The 18340-nt window shown below is 33.8% G+C and overlaps 1 protein-coding gene across 1 annotated transcript; it reads left to right on the forward strand.

Annotated features, from left to right (window-relative positions):
• The first annotated feature begins 3 nt into the window (after window positions 1-3).
• LOC100376250 (AP-5 complex subunit mu-1-like) lies at window positions 4-16714 on the forward strand. The gene is made up of 12 exons (XM_002731527.4): window positions 4-224; window positions 3219-3351; window positions 4037-4126; window positions 4286-4356; window positions 5979-6057; window positions 6686-6820; window positions 8300-8440; window positions 9746-9878; window positions 10610-10838; window positions 11468-11684; window positions 13162-13258; window positions 15764-16714. Exons 1-12 carry the CDS (start codon window positions 157-159, stop codon window positions 15847-15849), a joined length of 1479 nt encoding a protein of 492 aa, XP_002731573.2. The 5' UTR covers window positions 4-156; the 3' UTR covers window positions 15850-16714.
• Window positions 16715-18340: the final 1626 nt, after the last annotated feature.

Consider the following 18340-nt stretch of genomic DNA (forward strand, 5'->3'; position numbering starts at 1 on the left):
CGAATGTGATTGGATGAAAATCAGAGGAAGCGCGATATACTTTACACGTGACCAGAAGAAACAGCTGATTCATGTCAGAGGTCAGACATTGCATTCAAGTTTGTTACCACGATGATCAGGCGTTTGTCGTAAAATGTACCGGTGCACTGGTTTGAGATGAGTATTCGTGCTATCTGGGTTTCCACTCTGCCAGATAGTGGTAGCGATAACGTTCTTTATTCGAGGTAAGGTTATTGGTGACCGCCGAACTCAGCCAAATCTAACTCGGCCAGTAGCAAAAACTCGATCTGTGGCAGACAGAACTCAGCCTGCGGTCGAAATCGGCCAGTTACGTGTTAATGGGTTCGCGAATGGATGTTCATGGGCTGTGACTGTTTCAGTGATGCAGTAGCGAGAGTTGTTGATGGCAAGAGTTCTTTTTGTACCCCCCCCCATCTCTAACCCCAACTCTAACACTCACTCCCAATTACCCAATTCATTTGTATATGCCCCCTCAAGATAACTATGGATGTCCTTAGGAGGGGCATGTACAATTAAATGGGGAGTGCTGGAGGGTAGGGCAGGGTTAGGGATGGGGGGTACAAAAGGAATTCTTTCCACAGACAGACCCACCCATTAAAAAATGAAATATACAATAATGCATGGGCGGCAATAGCAGTGGTTTCACAGCGTTTTGGATCCGGGAAGGTATTTTGCTTCATCTGTCAATTGTATACACATCGACGGTATACAGCCGGACCCTTACGCCGCGGTGCAGCCCTATGAGCTAAATGGTAAAAGTGGAGAGAGTGAACACCGGCCTGTGAAAATGACCAGAAAACAAAATAAATACTTTGATTTTGGCCAAACAAAATACTGCTAAAGACTGCTTCTTGGTCTTGTTATGTATCCATTTTTTAATAGATTTTGACCGTTTCTCATTAAAAAACACAATCCAACTATGGGATGACAGCCATTTTGTATTTAGTATTTTGTATGAGACTTTGACAGATCGCGGGGAATTCTGGGAAAAATACAAAATGGCTGCGGATTGTGTTTTTTAATGAGAAACAATTCTACTACTGGCCATTTTCACAGGCCGGTGTTCTCTCCACTTTTACCATTTTCCTCATAGAGCTGCACCGCAGCGTAAGGGTCTGGCTGTATAATATACCGGCAATGTGTATATAATTGACAGACGAAGCAAAATACCTTCCCAGACCCAAAAACGTTGCGAAACCACGGCTAGGGCGGCAAGGGTTGTCGATTTCAGTAGCAGGGCTGTGCCATTTTCTAACTAGAGTGTTTGATTTCTAACAAAGTCATATTACTGTAAATTATAGATTAATTCACCTGTAACGTAGAGCTTTCTATAAAGAATTGATTTAGTAAATGTTATATTTATTACTCGAAATCTTCACACTATTTTGTAATAGATCTGAAAGATAAAATGCATTGAAAATCACATAATAAAATGCTGCTTCATAAAATAGCTACAAATTGAAACATTAATCATGGTATATTACATAGCAGAGCCAGATGGTTGCCAGGGCAATGTCTGTGTTCCCGATGTAATGTCAGTGTTTTTTTGTAAATTTGCGTCACTGAAATCATGGTCATAGGATTTATTGAAATCGAAAACCAGTAGTGTTGCTTTTTTTTGTTAAACTTGTGTCGCTGGATTCGATAACAAAACAGTCATTTGAGATAATCAAAAACATATGAGTGAAGTGGATGCGTCACTGGGGGTGTTGTGGAGCAGATATATCATCTGAAAATGAAATGTAACCACACATAAACACATAAAGATAATAATTATTGACCATTGACCACTGACCACTTCACACTTCTGCAATTAAAACTGGTCAAGTTAGACTATTTTTTCCTGGTCGAGTTAGAATTAGGCCGAGTTTGACTGTATTCAGCTTATCTGTTTTTTTCATTGGATTGGGCGTATATATCCGTCTGTAGGATGGGGTACTCTAAAAAAACTGACATAAATATGTTGTGCCCAAATTTCAAATAATTTGTTCCACTGAATAAAAAAAAATAAAAAATGCCCTCAATTCATTCTTCACAGGGTCATAAAAATATATAACATGTAAATCTACTGTAAAATGACTAATTTTCACTGGGTTTAAATTTCGCTGATTTACCATTTCAGGTATATTCAGTGGTTTTTAAATTCATGGTTTTATCATTTATATAATGTGTTCTATGCTAAATTTTACATATTCACTAGGTTTTAATTTAGCACATTTTCCAGTCAGTGAAAAATAAAAATGAAACCCAGTGAATAATTACCGGGTATTTGGTAACTTGGGGTTGGCTAGCGGAATTTTTTTAAAAAAAAAAAGAAAAAAAAATTGTACAAACAAATCTTTTCAAACAGGTAACCCATAACAGGTCATATACATGTGTAATATACCTTTGCCCATATTTGGACATTGCATCATTGCTAGCTACCCTATTGTGTTCTTAGTCTGTATAACATTTTGATGTTAAATTCCGTAATGATTCAGTCTTTTGTTTTGTGACATAAACACTAAGAGCATATTTATAATTCACATGAACTCAAACAAAACACTCACATGGAAGTTTATATCGCCTTTAAGCATACTTTGTTTACGACCAACTAGGTATGTGTCGTCTGTGTGTTTCATCGTAGAGTGATCGAGACACTTGCAAGACCATGGTGTTCTAAGCTACGTACCCAGTCAACACACCAACCAGGTTTTGTATTTACAACAAACCAAAACAGAAATGAACACCTACATGTAACCCTGATGATTACGGTACATCATAATATCAATAATGAATCTCCCACACCACATTGACATATAATTGAGGGGCTTCTTATCCAATACTGTAAAATACTTTATTTTTGCTTGGAATTAATTTTCGCTATTTTCGCTAAGGAACGATTCATTGAAAATATAATCCAGTGAATATACCTTTTTTCGTATACTTTACATTCAACTTGTCAAAAATCAGTGACAATAAATTCCATACATAACACCCAAAAAGTCTTTTCAGCAAAAATTAATTCCAGCTAAAATAAAGTATTTTACAGTATTTGATTATTGTTATACACCTGTATTATGGTACTGCAATACATGTACATTATGTTTAAGATCCCAATAGATCAATACGATTTTTGCTTAAAATTCGCACATACCAGGTAATAATAATAAATTGCGTCATGTATGATACATGTACTTGATCTTAAATGTTTGCAGGAAATTCATAACAGTGGAAAAAAGAGCCAAAATATTTGCTGAATCAGCCGATAATTATGTCAAATTGCCAGAGGATTCAGTGTTTTATTCTGCATTAGTTTCTGCGCTTGGTTTGAAAAGTGAAAGCTCACAGGTGTGTAACTAATTTTATTTTCACTCCTAGAAATATTTACAATTTGATGATAATTAAATGATTTTGGCGAATCTCTGTTAATTCTGTGACCTTGGAAGTCGAGTGAAATTTTTACAGCTACTAAATTACTCATTTTTTACTGACTCACAAAATTCGATAAATGTTGTCTTTCATGAAATTTAAACTGTCCACAGTGGTTGGCGTTTATGTAAAAACTTATGGAAGAAGTTTTCAATCCCAGGGATTGTCCCAGGGACCTTGAAGACTATTCATAATGTTTTTTACACTATTAATGTTGTTGATGAATCACAGAACTACTTGTAAAGCCTTTTGTGTAATGTGACACAACCTTCAGCAAATAAGGTATCCCATGAAGCCTTATTTTCTTGCAATTCATGATGAATAACAAAACCAAAATATTCTCCATACATTTTCAATGAAGAGAAATTTTTTTGGAGATAATAAAATACTTGATGACCTAGAGTAAATTGCCTAACGTTGGTTACATACTATAATAACCCAAGAACCAATCACAGTTTGTCTTATATAGATTTGAATAATATGCAAATATAAATCTCCATAAACTTGTTATCAAATTAAAGTACATCAAAATGTAATTGGTAGTAACAGAAGTGTTTCCTCTATATATATTTACTGATTTGTATGATTTTCATCCCAATTTTAGTTTTCAAAATCTGATGTAATCCAAAGCACACCAGTATTTGAGCTTTCAACACGTGAAGGAAAGCTATGGCCTGTGATTGTCATCGAACAGGTGAGCATTCTCTGCTGCAAGTTGAACTGGGACTTTTTTTTTTACACAATTATTTATACATGGAGGACTTATATTTTATATTTATTTTGGCAGTTCGTAAATAAGGTTGTTTATGACATTTGGTCAATTTCACTATTTTCTTACTAATTGTTGTTTCAGCATCCACTCATATTGTGTTGCCTCCCACTTGTTGAAAACGGAAGCATAGCAAGGCCACCACTCATTGAAATGTAAGACGTTATGTTTAATTATTAACTACAGCCCCAAACAGTTGTCATCGATATGTAATGCTATATTACCAAACCTAATATGAAAAATCCACTCAAGTTCTTTCCCTTTCATTTGAATTATTTAATAGACAGATTAAATTTATTTTTTGTGCCAAACAACACTTGATATCAAACAATAAACTATATGAAACGCCCACCATGTTTTCTAAGAATCAGGCATAGACTGATTATGAGACCAATTTGTTTTCTAAAATTGATGCATGCACACATTTTTTTATTTTCATTTTAAAATTTGTCATAAATTTGTGCTTTTATTATGGATTTTTTCCTGATATTTGAATTTTTATTTCATTCTTTTCTAAAATTCGGCCAAAAAAACCAAAATAAGCTGTGGCATGTGAATTTATAGCTGAGACACACGATTACCCCAAAACGCATATATTACTTATAGGCAAGCGGAACAGTGAAAATAACAACACTTTAAAACAACACTGTCATATGAACTGCAAATGTGCATAAGATGGATTTGCTCAAAAATGAAATGTTTGCTTTATATTAATTGTGGCCATGAAGTTTTTAGAGATCTTTCAAAAGCCAGTTGCGCATTTCCAGACAAGTTCATACAATTGTCGAAGTTACGTCCTGCATTTGATCTTTGGTTTTTTGAAAAATAAAGTACCGTACTATTGTGTTAGTAGTTTATAAATAAATAAACGCTGCTCGGACTGATAAGTATGATATATTGAAGATAATATTTGGTAATCGTAGTCCTAAATAACTATTAAAAATAGCTAGACGTTTCGAGCAATGGCTCTTTATCGATAGCATAGAAGCAAGTGTGATAAACGTACAGGTAGAACATAGGAACCTGCTTCTATGCTATCGATAAAGAGCCATTGCTCGAAACGTCTAGCTATTTTTAATAGTTATTTAGGACTACGATTACCAAATATTATCTTCAATATATCGTACTATTGTGTTGACCGTTAGCAATATTTTGAACTTCGTATCACATGTATTGTGCCTGATTTTGGTATAGATCATCCAGAGATAATAATAGTGCAATGCACATGTGCGCTGTTCTGACGACGTGGTCGCTTAAAAAGCAGTTGTCATCACAAGCACATACTTTTGATATGGGTCCCATACGTTGCATAGCAATGTAAATGCATTACCGGGTACTGTAAGTACACCACATTGACATATAGTTGAGGGACTGCTTATCCAATACTGTAAAATACATTATTTTCGCTTGGAATTAATTTTCGATATTTTCGCTGAGGGAATGATTCAGTGAAAATAAAATCCAGCGAATATACCTTTTTTCCTATATTTTACATCCAACTCATCAAAAATCGGTGAAAATAAATTCCATACAAAACACCCAAAAATCGTTTCAGTGAAAATTAATTCCAGCTAAAATAAAGTATTTTACAGTATTTACACAAAATTTCAATGCATATATTTGAACACAGGGTGCAATGGCTTTGACCCTGAAAATAAACTTGACTAGTCTGATGATTTGTTTGATTCAACAGTAATGACATTATACATGTTGATTTGCATCATCTGACATTTAATTTTTGTTCACATACAAAACTATATTTTTATTTATTCTGTAGTCCTGGAATATCCATTGGATTTTCTTTGCTTTTGCATATAGCGGAACTTCTTGGTCCATCACAACAAAAAATTGACCAGGTGAGATATTTCTTAAATAAAAGTTATAATTGTTAATAAAAAGGCAAGAATATTGTTATGGAATTGATTTATAAAACATTTACTCCTGAATGGGAGGTTTTCATCAACTTCAGAAGACATATATTTATGCAAATTATCCAAAAGATTATAACACTGCCGTAAATATTCTATCAAATTTGTTTGAAAATAAAAATGTATGTAAAGGCATGTATTCAGTCGCCATTTAAATCAGTCAAAGGCATCTTTAGAACTTTTGTTTTTAAAATTAGGTGAAAAATAATGCAAATAATGTAAAATACTTTATTTTTGCTTGGAATTAATTTTTCGCTATTTTCACAATGATTCAGTGAATCTAAATCCAGTGAATATAGCTTTTTTCCTATATTTTATATTCAACTGGTCAAAAATCAGTGAAAATAAATTTCACACAAAAGACCCAAAAAGTCAGTTCAGCGAAAATTAATTCCAGCTAAAATAAAGTATTTTACAGTGCAATACAAATGTCATTGTGATTTGGCCAAGTGGTTTTCAGCACTGTCAATTAAATTTATAAAAGTTATACAAACATTCTCGCCTTTATCTTTAAATATTGTATTCAGATTTGCGTTATTTATATTTTGTTTTATAGAATTCTTCCAAGCTGCATGATCTACGTACCTATCTACACTATGCCCTTCCATTTGGTACACCAATCGATCTGAATGTATCTACAGTAATGGCGGCTGTCAGCTCTAAAGCTTCACATCAAACTCTGACACAAAAGGTAATAACGGTTAAAATATTTTTTATTTTGAATTAATTCTAGTACTAGAATTAAACCTTCCATTTTTACTGGATTAAAAATGTCAAGGTCATTTGGTTTGTGATTTGGTGGTTTTGTTTTTTAGCTCCGCTGTCGACTTTGTCGAGCGGAGCTTATCATATGAGTGATTGTCCGTCGTCGTCGTTCGTCGTCCGTGTCAATGTTTTACTTTTTCGACTTCTTCTTGAAAACTACAAGCCTGAATGCTTTGATACTTGGTGTATATGTACCTTGGGTAGACCTCTCTTAGGTTGTTCATTTCATGTTGATATCTTCAATTCTCTAATTTTGGTGAATATTTTTGTCATTTTTGGTAAAAAGTGATATTTTCGACTTCTTGTTAAAAACCGCAAGTGCACTTGCTTTGATATTACATATATAGGTACTACATGTGGATCTCTCTCAGTTTGTTCATTTTGTAAAGATATCTTTAATTCTCTAATTTTGGTGAATATTTTTGTCATTTTTGGTAAAAAGTGATATTTTCGACTTCTTGTTAAAAACCGCAAGTGCAATTGCTTTGATATTACATATATAGGTACTACATGTGGACCTCTCTCAGATTTGTTCATTTTGTAATGATATCTTTAATTCTCTAATTTTGGTGAATATTTTTGTCATTTTTGGTAAAAAGTGATATTTTCGACTTCTTGTTAAAAACTGCAAGTGCAATTGCTTTGATATTACATATATAGGTACTACATGTGGACCTCTCTCAGAATTGTTCATTTTGTAATGATATCTTTAATTCTCTAATTTTGGTGAATATTTTTATCATTTTTGGTAAAAAGTGATATTTTCGACTTCTTGTTAAAAACCGCAAGTCCAATTGCTTTGATACTACATATATAGGTACTACATGTGGACCTCTCTCAGATTTGTTCATTTTGTGATGATATCTTGGATTCTATAATTTTGGTGAATATTTTTGTCATATTTGGTAAAAAGTGATATTTTCGACTTCTTGTTAAAAACCAAAAGTTCAATTGCTTTGATATTACATATATAGATACTACATGTAGACCTTTCTCAGATTTGTTCATTTCGTGATGATATCTTCAATTCTCTAATTTTGGTGAATATTTTGGTCATTTTTGGTAGAAAGTGATATTTTCGACTTCTTGTTAAAAACTGTAAGTCCGATTGCTTTGATACTATACATATTGTTCATTTTCTGATGATGTCTTCAGTTCTTTAATTGAAATGTGCATTTCTAACAGCGGAGCTATCTCAGCCGATAGGCTGCTTGTTTATTATTATCATGTTGTTGTCATGGAAACTGACAAAATCACAAAGACCATAATGTAAACTATGATATATACAATGATTGAATTGCTGGTTTAGTAAATAATCTTATACTGTAAATAAAATAAAAGAATACCATAATGTCATCAATATTTTAATGGTATTTTATTTCATTTTATTTGATGATTTATGTAGCAACCAGCATGGAAGCCAGTATTGCTGCGAGGGGTAAAATCTCATATTTATTTTCATATACATGAGTTTATTCGTGCAGTCCAGTATGACCGTTCAACCGTTCCTGATGTATGGGATGTCTACGGTCGTGTCAGTTGTAAAGTAAGTAACGCAATAATATGTTGCTTTCTGATGACTTCACTAAGTATTAAAGTAATATGATCAAATATTAGATCATTTGATTCAAGAAAATATAAATGATGATAATTTATAAAGTAAAATTATAAGTTATAAACTGATATTTGGCATGTTTTTTGCTTTGCTGTAGTCATAAATGATGGAGCTGTTTATATAGGTGATTGTCTGTCTGTCTGTTTATATAGGTGATTGTCTGTCTGTCTGTTTATATAGGTGATTGTCTGTCTGTCTGTTGTCTATCAACAATTGCATTTTTGACTTCTCCTTGAAAACTACCAGAACAATAGCTTTGATACTTGGTATGTAGATACCTTGCGTGAACCTCTGTCAATTTTTTTAGCTCCGCTGTCGACTTTGTCAAGCGGAGCTTATCATATGAGTGATTGTCCGTCGTCCATCATCGTCCGTGTCAATGTTTTACTTTTTCGACTTCTTCTTGAAAACTACAAGCCTGAATGTTTTGATACTTGGTGTATATGTACCTTGGGTAGACCTCTCTCAGATTTGTTCATTTCATGATGATATCTTCAATTCTCTAATTTTGGTGAATATTTTAGTCATTTTTGGTAAAAAGTGATATTTTCGATTTCTTGTTAAAAACTGCAAGTCCAATTGCTTTGATATTACATATATAGGTACTACATGTGGACCACTCTCAAATTTGTTTTTTTCATGATATTTTAAATTCTCTAATTTTGATGAATATTTTTATCATTTTTGGTAAAAAGTGATATTTTCTTCTTGTTAAAAACCACAATCATTTATGGTGAAAAATGATATTTTTGAATTCTTGTTGAAAACAGCAAGTCCCATTGCTTTGATACTATACATATTGTTCATTTTCTAATGATATCTTCTGTTCTTTAATTGAAATGTGCATTGCTAACAGCGGAGCTATCTCAGCCGAGAGGCTGCTTGTTTAATTTCATGATGATGTCTTCACTTCTCTATTTTTAGCTTTTCTTTAAAATGTATCAAGGAATTTCTTATGAAAGTGACTTACGGTAGTGGCTAATAAGTTGTCTAGCCTGTTAATAATGAAAAAGCTGAAATACTGAGTTCAGTCACCTACTATCATAATTGAGTTTCCTGGTCAAATTATTTTGGGAAAATCTCTGTTTTTGTACCCTTGCTTACAAGCGCCACTTGTCATAATGGAACTATATGTAAATATTTAACATGTAAATATTTTTTTAAATTTCCATTTTAAGAATATACCTAAAAAGTATAGCACTGCCATAATGTTATATTTATATCGCAATTTTATAGGCAGAATTGGAGGGTGTTGCGCCAGATATTACAGTCAATTTATCTGTTTTACCAAACCATCCACCGATAAGTAACCTTATAGTTCATCCATGTGTCATGGTTGCTGATACACATTCAACAGATGGCGTATTCAGTAAGTATGTTTTTCACTTACAAAACTATATATCTTTTAATAGTTTAACAACTAATACATGGCACAGTCAGATTGTTTTCACATGTGTTTGTTAAATTTGAATTTCAATAAAAGAAAATAAATGTTATTGTGTAAGCTTACTTTCAAATGTTATATTTCTGATTGTCACAGCCTGATGCTAGAAAGCAACCTGTGTTACCTCCCAATGACCGAAAACAAGCAAATTAAATGTGACTATGTCTGGACATATTTCTAATCGTGATTGTGCATCAAAATTTGTGCAGTCACTGAATTAATAAATTTTGTAACATTCACTTTAAATTATTTTATGCATACATTTTTTTAATTTGGTTTTAATCAGTATACATTTGAACCGACCATGTTGGCACATCTTATAAGCATGTGCCCCGAAATTCATTATTTAATTAATTAATTTAATGAGTAGCTACATTATGTGCAGTGTTTTTTTCTTACCCAGTATTGCTGCTTGCTTTGTTTTTCCACAACTGTCGTCTGACATCATAGCACAGACTGCCGTAGTGGCTTCATTTATTTAGGCTTAGTGTATGCATGTGATATAAATCATTAGAATTTACGTTTAGATTAATTATGCAAATATTCATGCGAGGACAATGATAGTGCAGAATAGCGTAGTTTACAGCATGCCATTACATTTCATACCCACAATGCACTACAGTGATCAATTCTAAGTTCTCTGTCATTATTTATAGACAATGGAAGTGACCAACCGATAACCAGACGTATAAGATTCTCTCCACCAGTTGAAACCCATTTATTATGTCACTACTCTTCCTTATCGTTGACAAAATTGCCAATTCAGGGATTCTATCAAATGAGAGGCGATCAGAAATCTGTCAAAATTTTAGTACAACTCAAACTCCACGAGAAGGTTAAAAACAGTTTTGATTACTGTGAAGTTCAATTTCCGTTTTACAACAGGTGAGCTTCAAATGTATCACATTATTGTGATTTGGTTTGAGAGTATTGGTACCCATAGATATATATATACAATGTAATTATGATGTGAAAAAGCATTTTCTATTATTTTATGCCATTGTAAAGCTAATAAATATGTGTATCGCCCCAAAAACATGACATGTGGAACCTGTCACTGGTAGCATAGTGGTGGTTTCAACAGACTCACAATCGGTAGACCTGAGTATAAATCCTACCTTAGGCTGAACACCAAAAAGGGTGAACCCCTACCCTGGGTGAGTGTGCCTAAGACTCAGTGGGAAGGCCTATTCCACTGGCTGAGATTCATTCACTAATGGATGTGACTTTGGGAGAACCTTGGTCAAGGTATGCAGGTGCTTGTGTTTGAACTAGGCTGGTTGACGCAAGGATAGTGCATTAAATTGCCAATTGATAGAGAGACTTCTGCACAGCCCTGTCATGTGGACCCAAAATAATGAATATGGTTTCTGTGGTAAAAAATGACTTCATATCAGCACTTGCAATTTGTGAATTAAAAAAAAGTCAGAAGAAACAACAGTGACATTCAATGTTCGGAATTGTTGCCTGGAACAAAAACAGTATTGTTCATTGATTCCTGTTTTGTTTTTCAGAGGCAGTATTTTGAATTATGATGCTGCATCCTCAGTTGGGACTATTGTTGTTGGTCCAGATAAACGCCGACTAGTCTGGAATGTTGGACAGCGATTTCCAAGTAGGAATCTAGAAGCTGAATTGAAAGCCACTGTGAACTTTGATGAGTACAGTCCATCACAAACACCTGGTGTTTATGAAGACCCATTCTGTGTAGAACTTAATGCATATGCACAAGTAAGGTTTCAATCCAAAGTGTTAAACCATTCTTAATTATTGTAATTTTACACACTCAATGTCAGTATTGAAATTGATCTCGTCATTTAGCAATGCCTTCTGCAATGCCTTACTTCAGTTGGCATTGATTTCATCAGTTGTCATTGGTCTCACTAGTTGTTGACATTGATCTCATCATTCAGCATTAGTTACTTCTATTGGCATTGATTTCATCAGTTGGCATTAATTTGTTCAGTTGCTATTGATCTCACCAGTTAACTTTGATCTCACCATTCAGCATTGCTCACTTCAGTTTTCAATGATTTCATCAATTGGCATTGATTTCACCAGCTGGCATTGATTTCATCAGTTAACTTTGATCTCACCATTCAGCATTGATATTATAAGTTTAAATTAATTTCACCGGTTGGCATTAGTGTCACCATTTGTTAGTCCCCGTTCGGACTTATGTTTTGTGCATTTGTTTCATGATCTCATTAACGATAGCCGAATAGCGGCCATTTTAAGGCCGAAAATGCATCAAAATCGCACATTTTCACCATTCCGGACCCGGATCTCAGTTATGCATGGACGGATTTTGTTCAAATTTGGTACATACATTAAACATAATAGGACCTTGATGCACGTCATTTTTTTTTTTGGATCGGGTTTGAAATGGCCGACTGGCGGCCATTTTGTTTTAAAGAATTCAGTTCTGGATCCGTATCTGAGACATGCTTGGATTGATCGAGTTCAAACTTCACACACACAAGGTACATCATGTCACAAATATGTATGTGCATTTGTTTCCTGATCTCATTAACGATAGCCAAATGGCGGCCGCTTTAAGGCCGAAAATGCATTGAAATCGCACATTTTCACCATTCCGGACCCGGATCTCAGTTATGCATGGACGGATTTCATTCAAATTTGGTACATACATTAAACATAATAGGACCTTGATGCACATCATTTTTTTTTCGGATCAAGTTCGAAATAGCCGACTGGCGGCCATTTTGTTTTAAAGAATTCAGTTCTGGATCCGTATCCGAGACATGTCTGGATTGATCAAGTTCAAACTTCACACACACATGGTACATCATGTCACAAATAGATATGTGCATTTGTTTTATGATCTGCTTAACAATAGCGGAATGATGGCCATTTTAAGGCCGAAAATGCATCAAAATCACATATTTTCACAATTCCAGAACCGGATCTCAGTCATGCATGGATGGATTTTGTTCAGATTTAGCACAATGTGTTGTACATATGCAGGTGCATTTCGGTCTTGATCTGCTTTGAATGTATATGTCACTCAAATATGAACGGAATGGGGACGTGTCATTGACAATGACTTGTTGACATTGGTCTCAGCAATCAGCCTCTATTTCACCATTCAGTATACACTCTGTCATTTGACATTGCTCCTATTAGTTGGTATTGGCCTTTCAATTGAATAATCACAAACCTTCCCCATTGTTGTTATTATTTTCAGATATTATTCAAGATTTCTGATTACACACATAGTGGGTGTATAATAGACCAGAAGTCCATGCAGATTCACCCCAGTGTGAAAGCCAGAATCACAACAGGTAGGGCAGTAGCATATCATATTAATCACGAACTGTAAGCATATATACGGTACCAGTGTTTTTTTATACCAATACAAATATATGTATTAATGGTAGTAATAACAATAAAACTGCAGTAGAATTACTGGTAGTATATATTTATGCATATTAATGAGACTTATTAAACTTCCTGTCCACTGTTTTGTAAATTTCATATTCAGTTTCGTTTGTGTGAAATATATCCTACTATAAAATCCATCGTGTCCAGTTGTACATTACTTTCATACAGGTGAATACAAACAAGAGTTTGTGAGATAAAGTCCCCATTTGAAGTCCCACGAATTGCTATACATAAATAAATATTGCTATACATGGCAAGACATATTAATGTTAATCTGTGAAAGAAATGGTTATTTAAGTGTTCTTTTTTGTCTAGCATCCTTGCATATATTCGCAGAACCTGAATAGGGAAATAACATTGCATATTTCTGTTTAAGGTAGAAGTCTACTCTTAATTAGTCCCCGTTCGGACGTAGTCCGAAAACGGGGACTTATGTCTTGCCCTGTGTGTGTGCGTGCATGCGTGCGTGCGTCCGTGATCACCTGCATCTCGAACATGCATAGACCGATTAAGTTCAAACTTCACTCATACATCACACATTATATGGGACATATGCACATGCATTTTTTTCATGATCCGATTAACGATAGCTGAATAGCGGCCATTTTAAGGCCGAAAATGCATCAAAATTGCACATTTACACCATTCCGGACTCGGAACTCAGTTATGCATGGACGGATTTTGTTCAAATTTGATACATACATTAAACATAATAGGACCTTGATGCACATCATTTTTTTTTTCCGGATCAAGTTCGAAATGGCCGACTGGCGGCCATTTTGTTTTAAAGAATTCAGTTCTGGATCCGTATCCGAGACATGTCTGGATTGATCAAGTTCAAACTTCACACACACAAGGTACATCATGTCAAAAATATGTATGTGCATTTGTTTCATGATCCCATTAACGATAGCCAAATGGCGGCCGCTTTAAGGCCGAAAATGCATTGAAATCGCATATTTTCACCATTCCGGACCCAGATCTCAGTTATGCATGGACGGATTTAATTCAAATTTGGTACATACATTAAACATAATAGATCCTTGATGCACGTCATTTTTTTTCCGGATCAAGTTCGAAATGGCCGACTGGCGGCCATTTTGTTTTAAAGAATTCAGTTCTGGATCCGTATCCGAGACATGTCTGGATTGATCAAGTTCAAACTTCACACACACAAGGTACATCATGTCACAAATATGTATGTGCATTTGTTTCATGATCCCATTAACGATAGCCAAATGGCGGCCGCTTTAAGGCCGAAAATGCATTGAAATCGCACATTTTCACCATTCCGGACCCAGATATCAGTTATGCATGGACAGATTTCATTCAAATTTGGTACATACATTAAACATAATAGGACCTTGATGCACGTCATTTTTTTTTCTGGATCAAGTTCAAAATGGCCGACTGGCGGTCATTTTCTTAAAGAATTCAGTTCTGGATCCGTATCCAAGACATGTCTGGATTGATCAAGTTCAAACTTCACACACACATGATACATCATGTCACAAATAGATATGTGCATTTGTTTCATGATCTGCTTAACAATAGCTGAATGATGGCCATTTTAAGACTGAAAATGCATTAAAATCACGTATTTTCACAATTCCGGAACCAGATCTCAGTCATGCATGGATGGATTTTGTTCAGATTTAGTGCAATGTGTTGTACATATGCAGGTGCATTTCGGTCATGATCTGCTTTGAATGTATATGTCACTCTAATATGAACGGAACGGGGACATGTCATTGACAATGACTTGTTTATGATTAAGTTGGTCATAAATCACATGACAATGTTCATTGGTTTATTGTGTAATATCATGAAGCTGTTATCTCATGGCACCATGAAATAGAAATTTGTTTGTGTGTCACGTGTTTTGAGAGAGTTCTAAAACTTTTCAAAAAATGCTATTTTTAGAACAATTCGACAATGTTAAAGAAAAATTGCATTTATTGATGCTTTTTAAAACCCAGGTTTTTGAATTAATTGAGGACAACAAAAGCCTACAATTTGGCTATGGCATAATATCTCTGCCATAGGAACACTATAATACTGCCACAATGATCTCTAACCACTAAAATACAATCATCATTTTTCTCAAAAATTAAGCTGGTGACCACAAACTTTTTTTAAGTCAATACCCTTGCTCAGAAGTTCAATTTATTGGAAAATGAATAAATTCTTGATATTTGCATTCATGAGTAGATTTCTATCTGAAAGCAATTAAAGTATGTCAAGCGTCCATTACATTCTGCAATGCTATTGGTTGAAAAAAGTTTGATTGATATGTACACTTGTACTGAACAAGTTCATTGCATATTACCATACATATATGGTTACTCTCATGTTGTATATCCTCAATAGATACATCAGTAATCATTCCATATTATTTATTTCAGTGAGAGAATTAATGAGTGCAGATTATAAAATATGGAATTCACATGGTGACTGTCAAATGGCTTTCCAGCCTCCTGCGTATCTGTAAATCACAGTGAATGCATCAGTGTGTATATTATGTTTGGGATGCTATTTTATATTTGTATATTACTGTAAAATACTTTATTTTCGCTTAGAAATATTTTTCGCTATTTTGCTGAAGGAATGATTCATTGAAAAATAAAGTCCAGCGATTATCCCTTTTTCCCTATATTTTACATTCAACTCGCCAAAAATCAGCGAAAATAAATTCCATACAAAACACCTAAAAAACCTTTTCACCAAAAATAAATTCCACCTAAAATAAAGTATTCTACAGTACATATGTGGATACTATTATTCTTACTTTTGTTGTTGTGGAACCCTCATTCTAATCACTGTATTGACAACAACTCTGACGAAAGATGACTGGAGAATGTCAGGAGATTGAAAACCCATAATTTTTTCAGCAATTTACAACTACAATTTACATCTGCTGATTGTATGCAAATTTATAATGATTGCATTTTAGTAAAGATTTCCTAGTTAGATTCAAAGGCAGAGAAGAAAAAGTGTAAGTCTCCTGCGAATAAACTCAATCACTGCAATGTAACAATGATCGTGAATAAGCCTCCCTTTGTTATCTTCTGTAATCAGTCTTTCTGTATTTATATATATATATATATATACTTTTACAAATTAGTAGGGTAGCACCCTGAATTTGAATAGCCATGCATCTATAATTCTGCCCACAGTGCTTTGTATCTCTACACCAGAGTGAAATATGCATCACCGTACTATATTTGGGCTAATATTATATGATACTATGTTCTTTCTTATTAACACATGGTGTAATATATATATAATTACCCCGGTATATATTATTCTGAAATCTTGTTTATGTGATACACAAAATAAAAGGATTTGAAATATTATGTATTGTATTTTTTAGATGCGAGAGTCTTGCTGTCCACATCCATATACACTGTAACCTCAATATAATGAACACCTTTATAACAAATTTCCTGATATAATGAACACATAACATATGTCCCCCGCTTACAACAAACCCAATGTATTATGTGCTTCAATATAGTGAACATTTCACTATAACAAACTAATTGTATGTCTCCCAAAGAGTTTGTTATAACAAGGCTACAGTGCAACACTTTGATGAGTTAGAAAACACAAGTATGTTGTGTAAATGTTGATGATTCCATATGTGTGACTCCCTATTCACTGCCACAAAATGTCACACCATTGCTGGAGAGAAATTCACAAAAAATATTCTTTGTAAAATTTCTATATGAATAGTGAAGTATACAATTTTCATAATAATGCAAGTGTGTGGTTTACATCTTCATTTGAATATATTCATGAGGTTTACATATGAATACAAGTGTGTGGTCTACAATATTCATATGGATACAAGCAGGGTGTGTGTTTTTTTACAATCTCCATATGAATACAAATGTGGGATTTACAATCTCCATATGAATAAAAGTGTGCATTAGAATCTCCATATGAATAAAAGTGTGCTTTTTACAATCTCCATATTAATACAAGTGTGGTCTATAATCTCCATATAAATACAAATGTGTGCTTTTCACAATCTTCATATGAATAAAAGTGTGTGCTTTTTACAATCTCCATATGAATACAAGTGTGGTCTACAATCTCCATATAAATATACTGTAAAATCTGTATTAGAAACCGCGGCTTCTATTAAAATGGTACAATGCAATAGAGGGGATGAGGCTTCTATTAGAGCATCTACACATATGAGAAATGACGAATTTTTGGTTCTCAATTATTCAAAAAGAATGGGTGCGACTTCTATTAGGGATGCGGCTTCTAATACAGATTTTACGGTAAGTGTGTGTTTTTAGCTTATCATATGAGTGATTGTCCGTCGTCGTTTGTTGTCCGTCGTCCGTGTCAATGTTTTACTTTTTCGACTTCTGGTTAAAAACCAATTGCTTTGATATAGCATATATGTGTACTACATGTGGATCTCTTTCAGAGTTGTTTGTTCATTAATTTTGGTGAATATTTTTGTCATTTTTGGTAAAAAGTGATATTTTCGACTTCTTGTTAAAAACCACAAGTCCAATTGCTTTGACATTACATATATGTGTACTACATGTGAACCTCTCTCAGATTTGTTCATTTTGTAATGATATCTTTAGTTCTCTAATTTTGGTGAATATTTTTGTCATTTTTGCTAAAAAGTTATAATTTCGACTTCTTGTTAAAAACCGCAAGTCCAATTGCTTTGATATTACATATATAGGTACTACATGTGGTCCTCTCTCAGATTTGTTCATTTCATGATGATATCTCCAATTCTCTAATTTTGATGAATATTTCTGTAATTTTTAGTAAAAAGTGACATTTTCGACTTCTTGTTGAAAACCGACAGTCCAATTGCTTTGATATTACATATATAGGTACTACATGTGGACCTCTCTCAGATTTGTTCATTTCGTGATGATATCTTTAATTTTCTAATTTCAGTGAATATTTTTGTAATTTTTGTTAAAAAGTGATATTTTTGACTT

The sequence above is a fragment of the Saccoglossus kowalevskii genome, chromosome 2 (assembly GCF_978046115.1).
Source record: "Saccoglossus kowalevskii chromosome 2, keSacKowa6.1, whole genome shotgun sequence".
Taxonomy (NCBI): domain Eukaryota; kingdom Metazoa; phylum Hemichordata; class Enteropneusta; family Harrimaniidae; genus Saccoglossus; species Saccoglossus kowalevskii.

What these genes read in the sequence shown, in the direction of transcription:
- LOC100376250 (XM_002731527.4), top strand. Translation starts at nt 157, where the DNA reads ATGAGTATTCGTGCTATCTGGGTTTCCACTCTGCCAGATAGTGGTAGC. An exon ending in CACAACAAAAAATTGACCAG is followed by an intron (nt 6,058 to 6,685) that starts GTGAGATATTTC and finishes TTTGTTTTATAG; the next exon opens with AATTCTTCCAAGCTGCATGA. An exon ending in AACTTAATGCATATGCACAA is followed by an intron (nt 11,685 to 13,161) that starts GTAAGGTTTCAA and finishes TATTATTTTCAG; the next exon opens with ATATTATTCAAGATTTCTGA.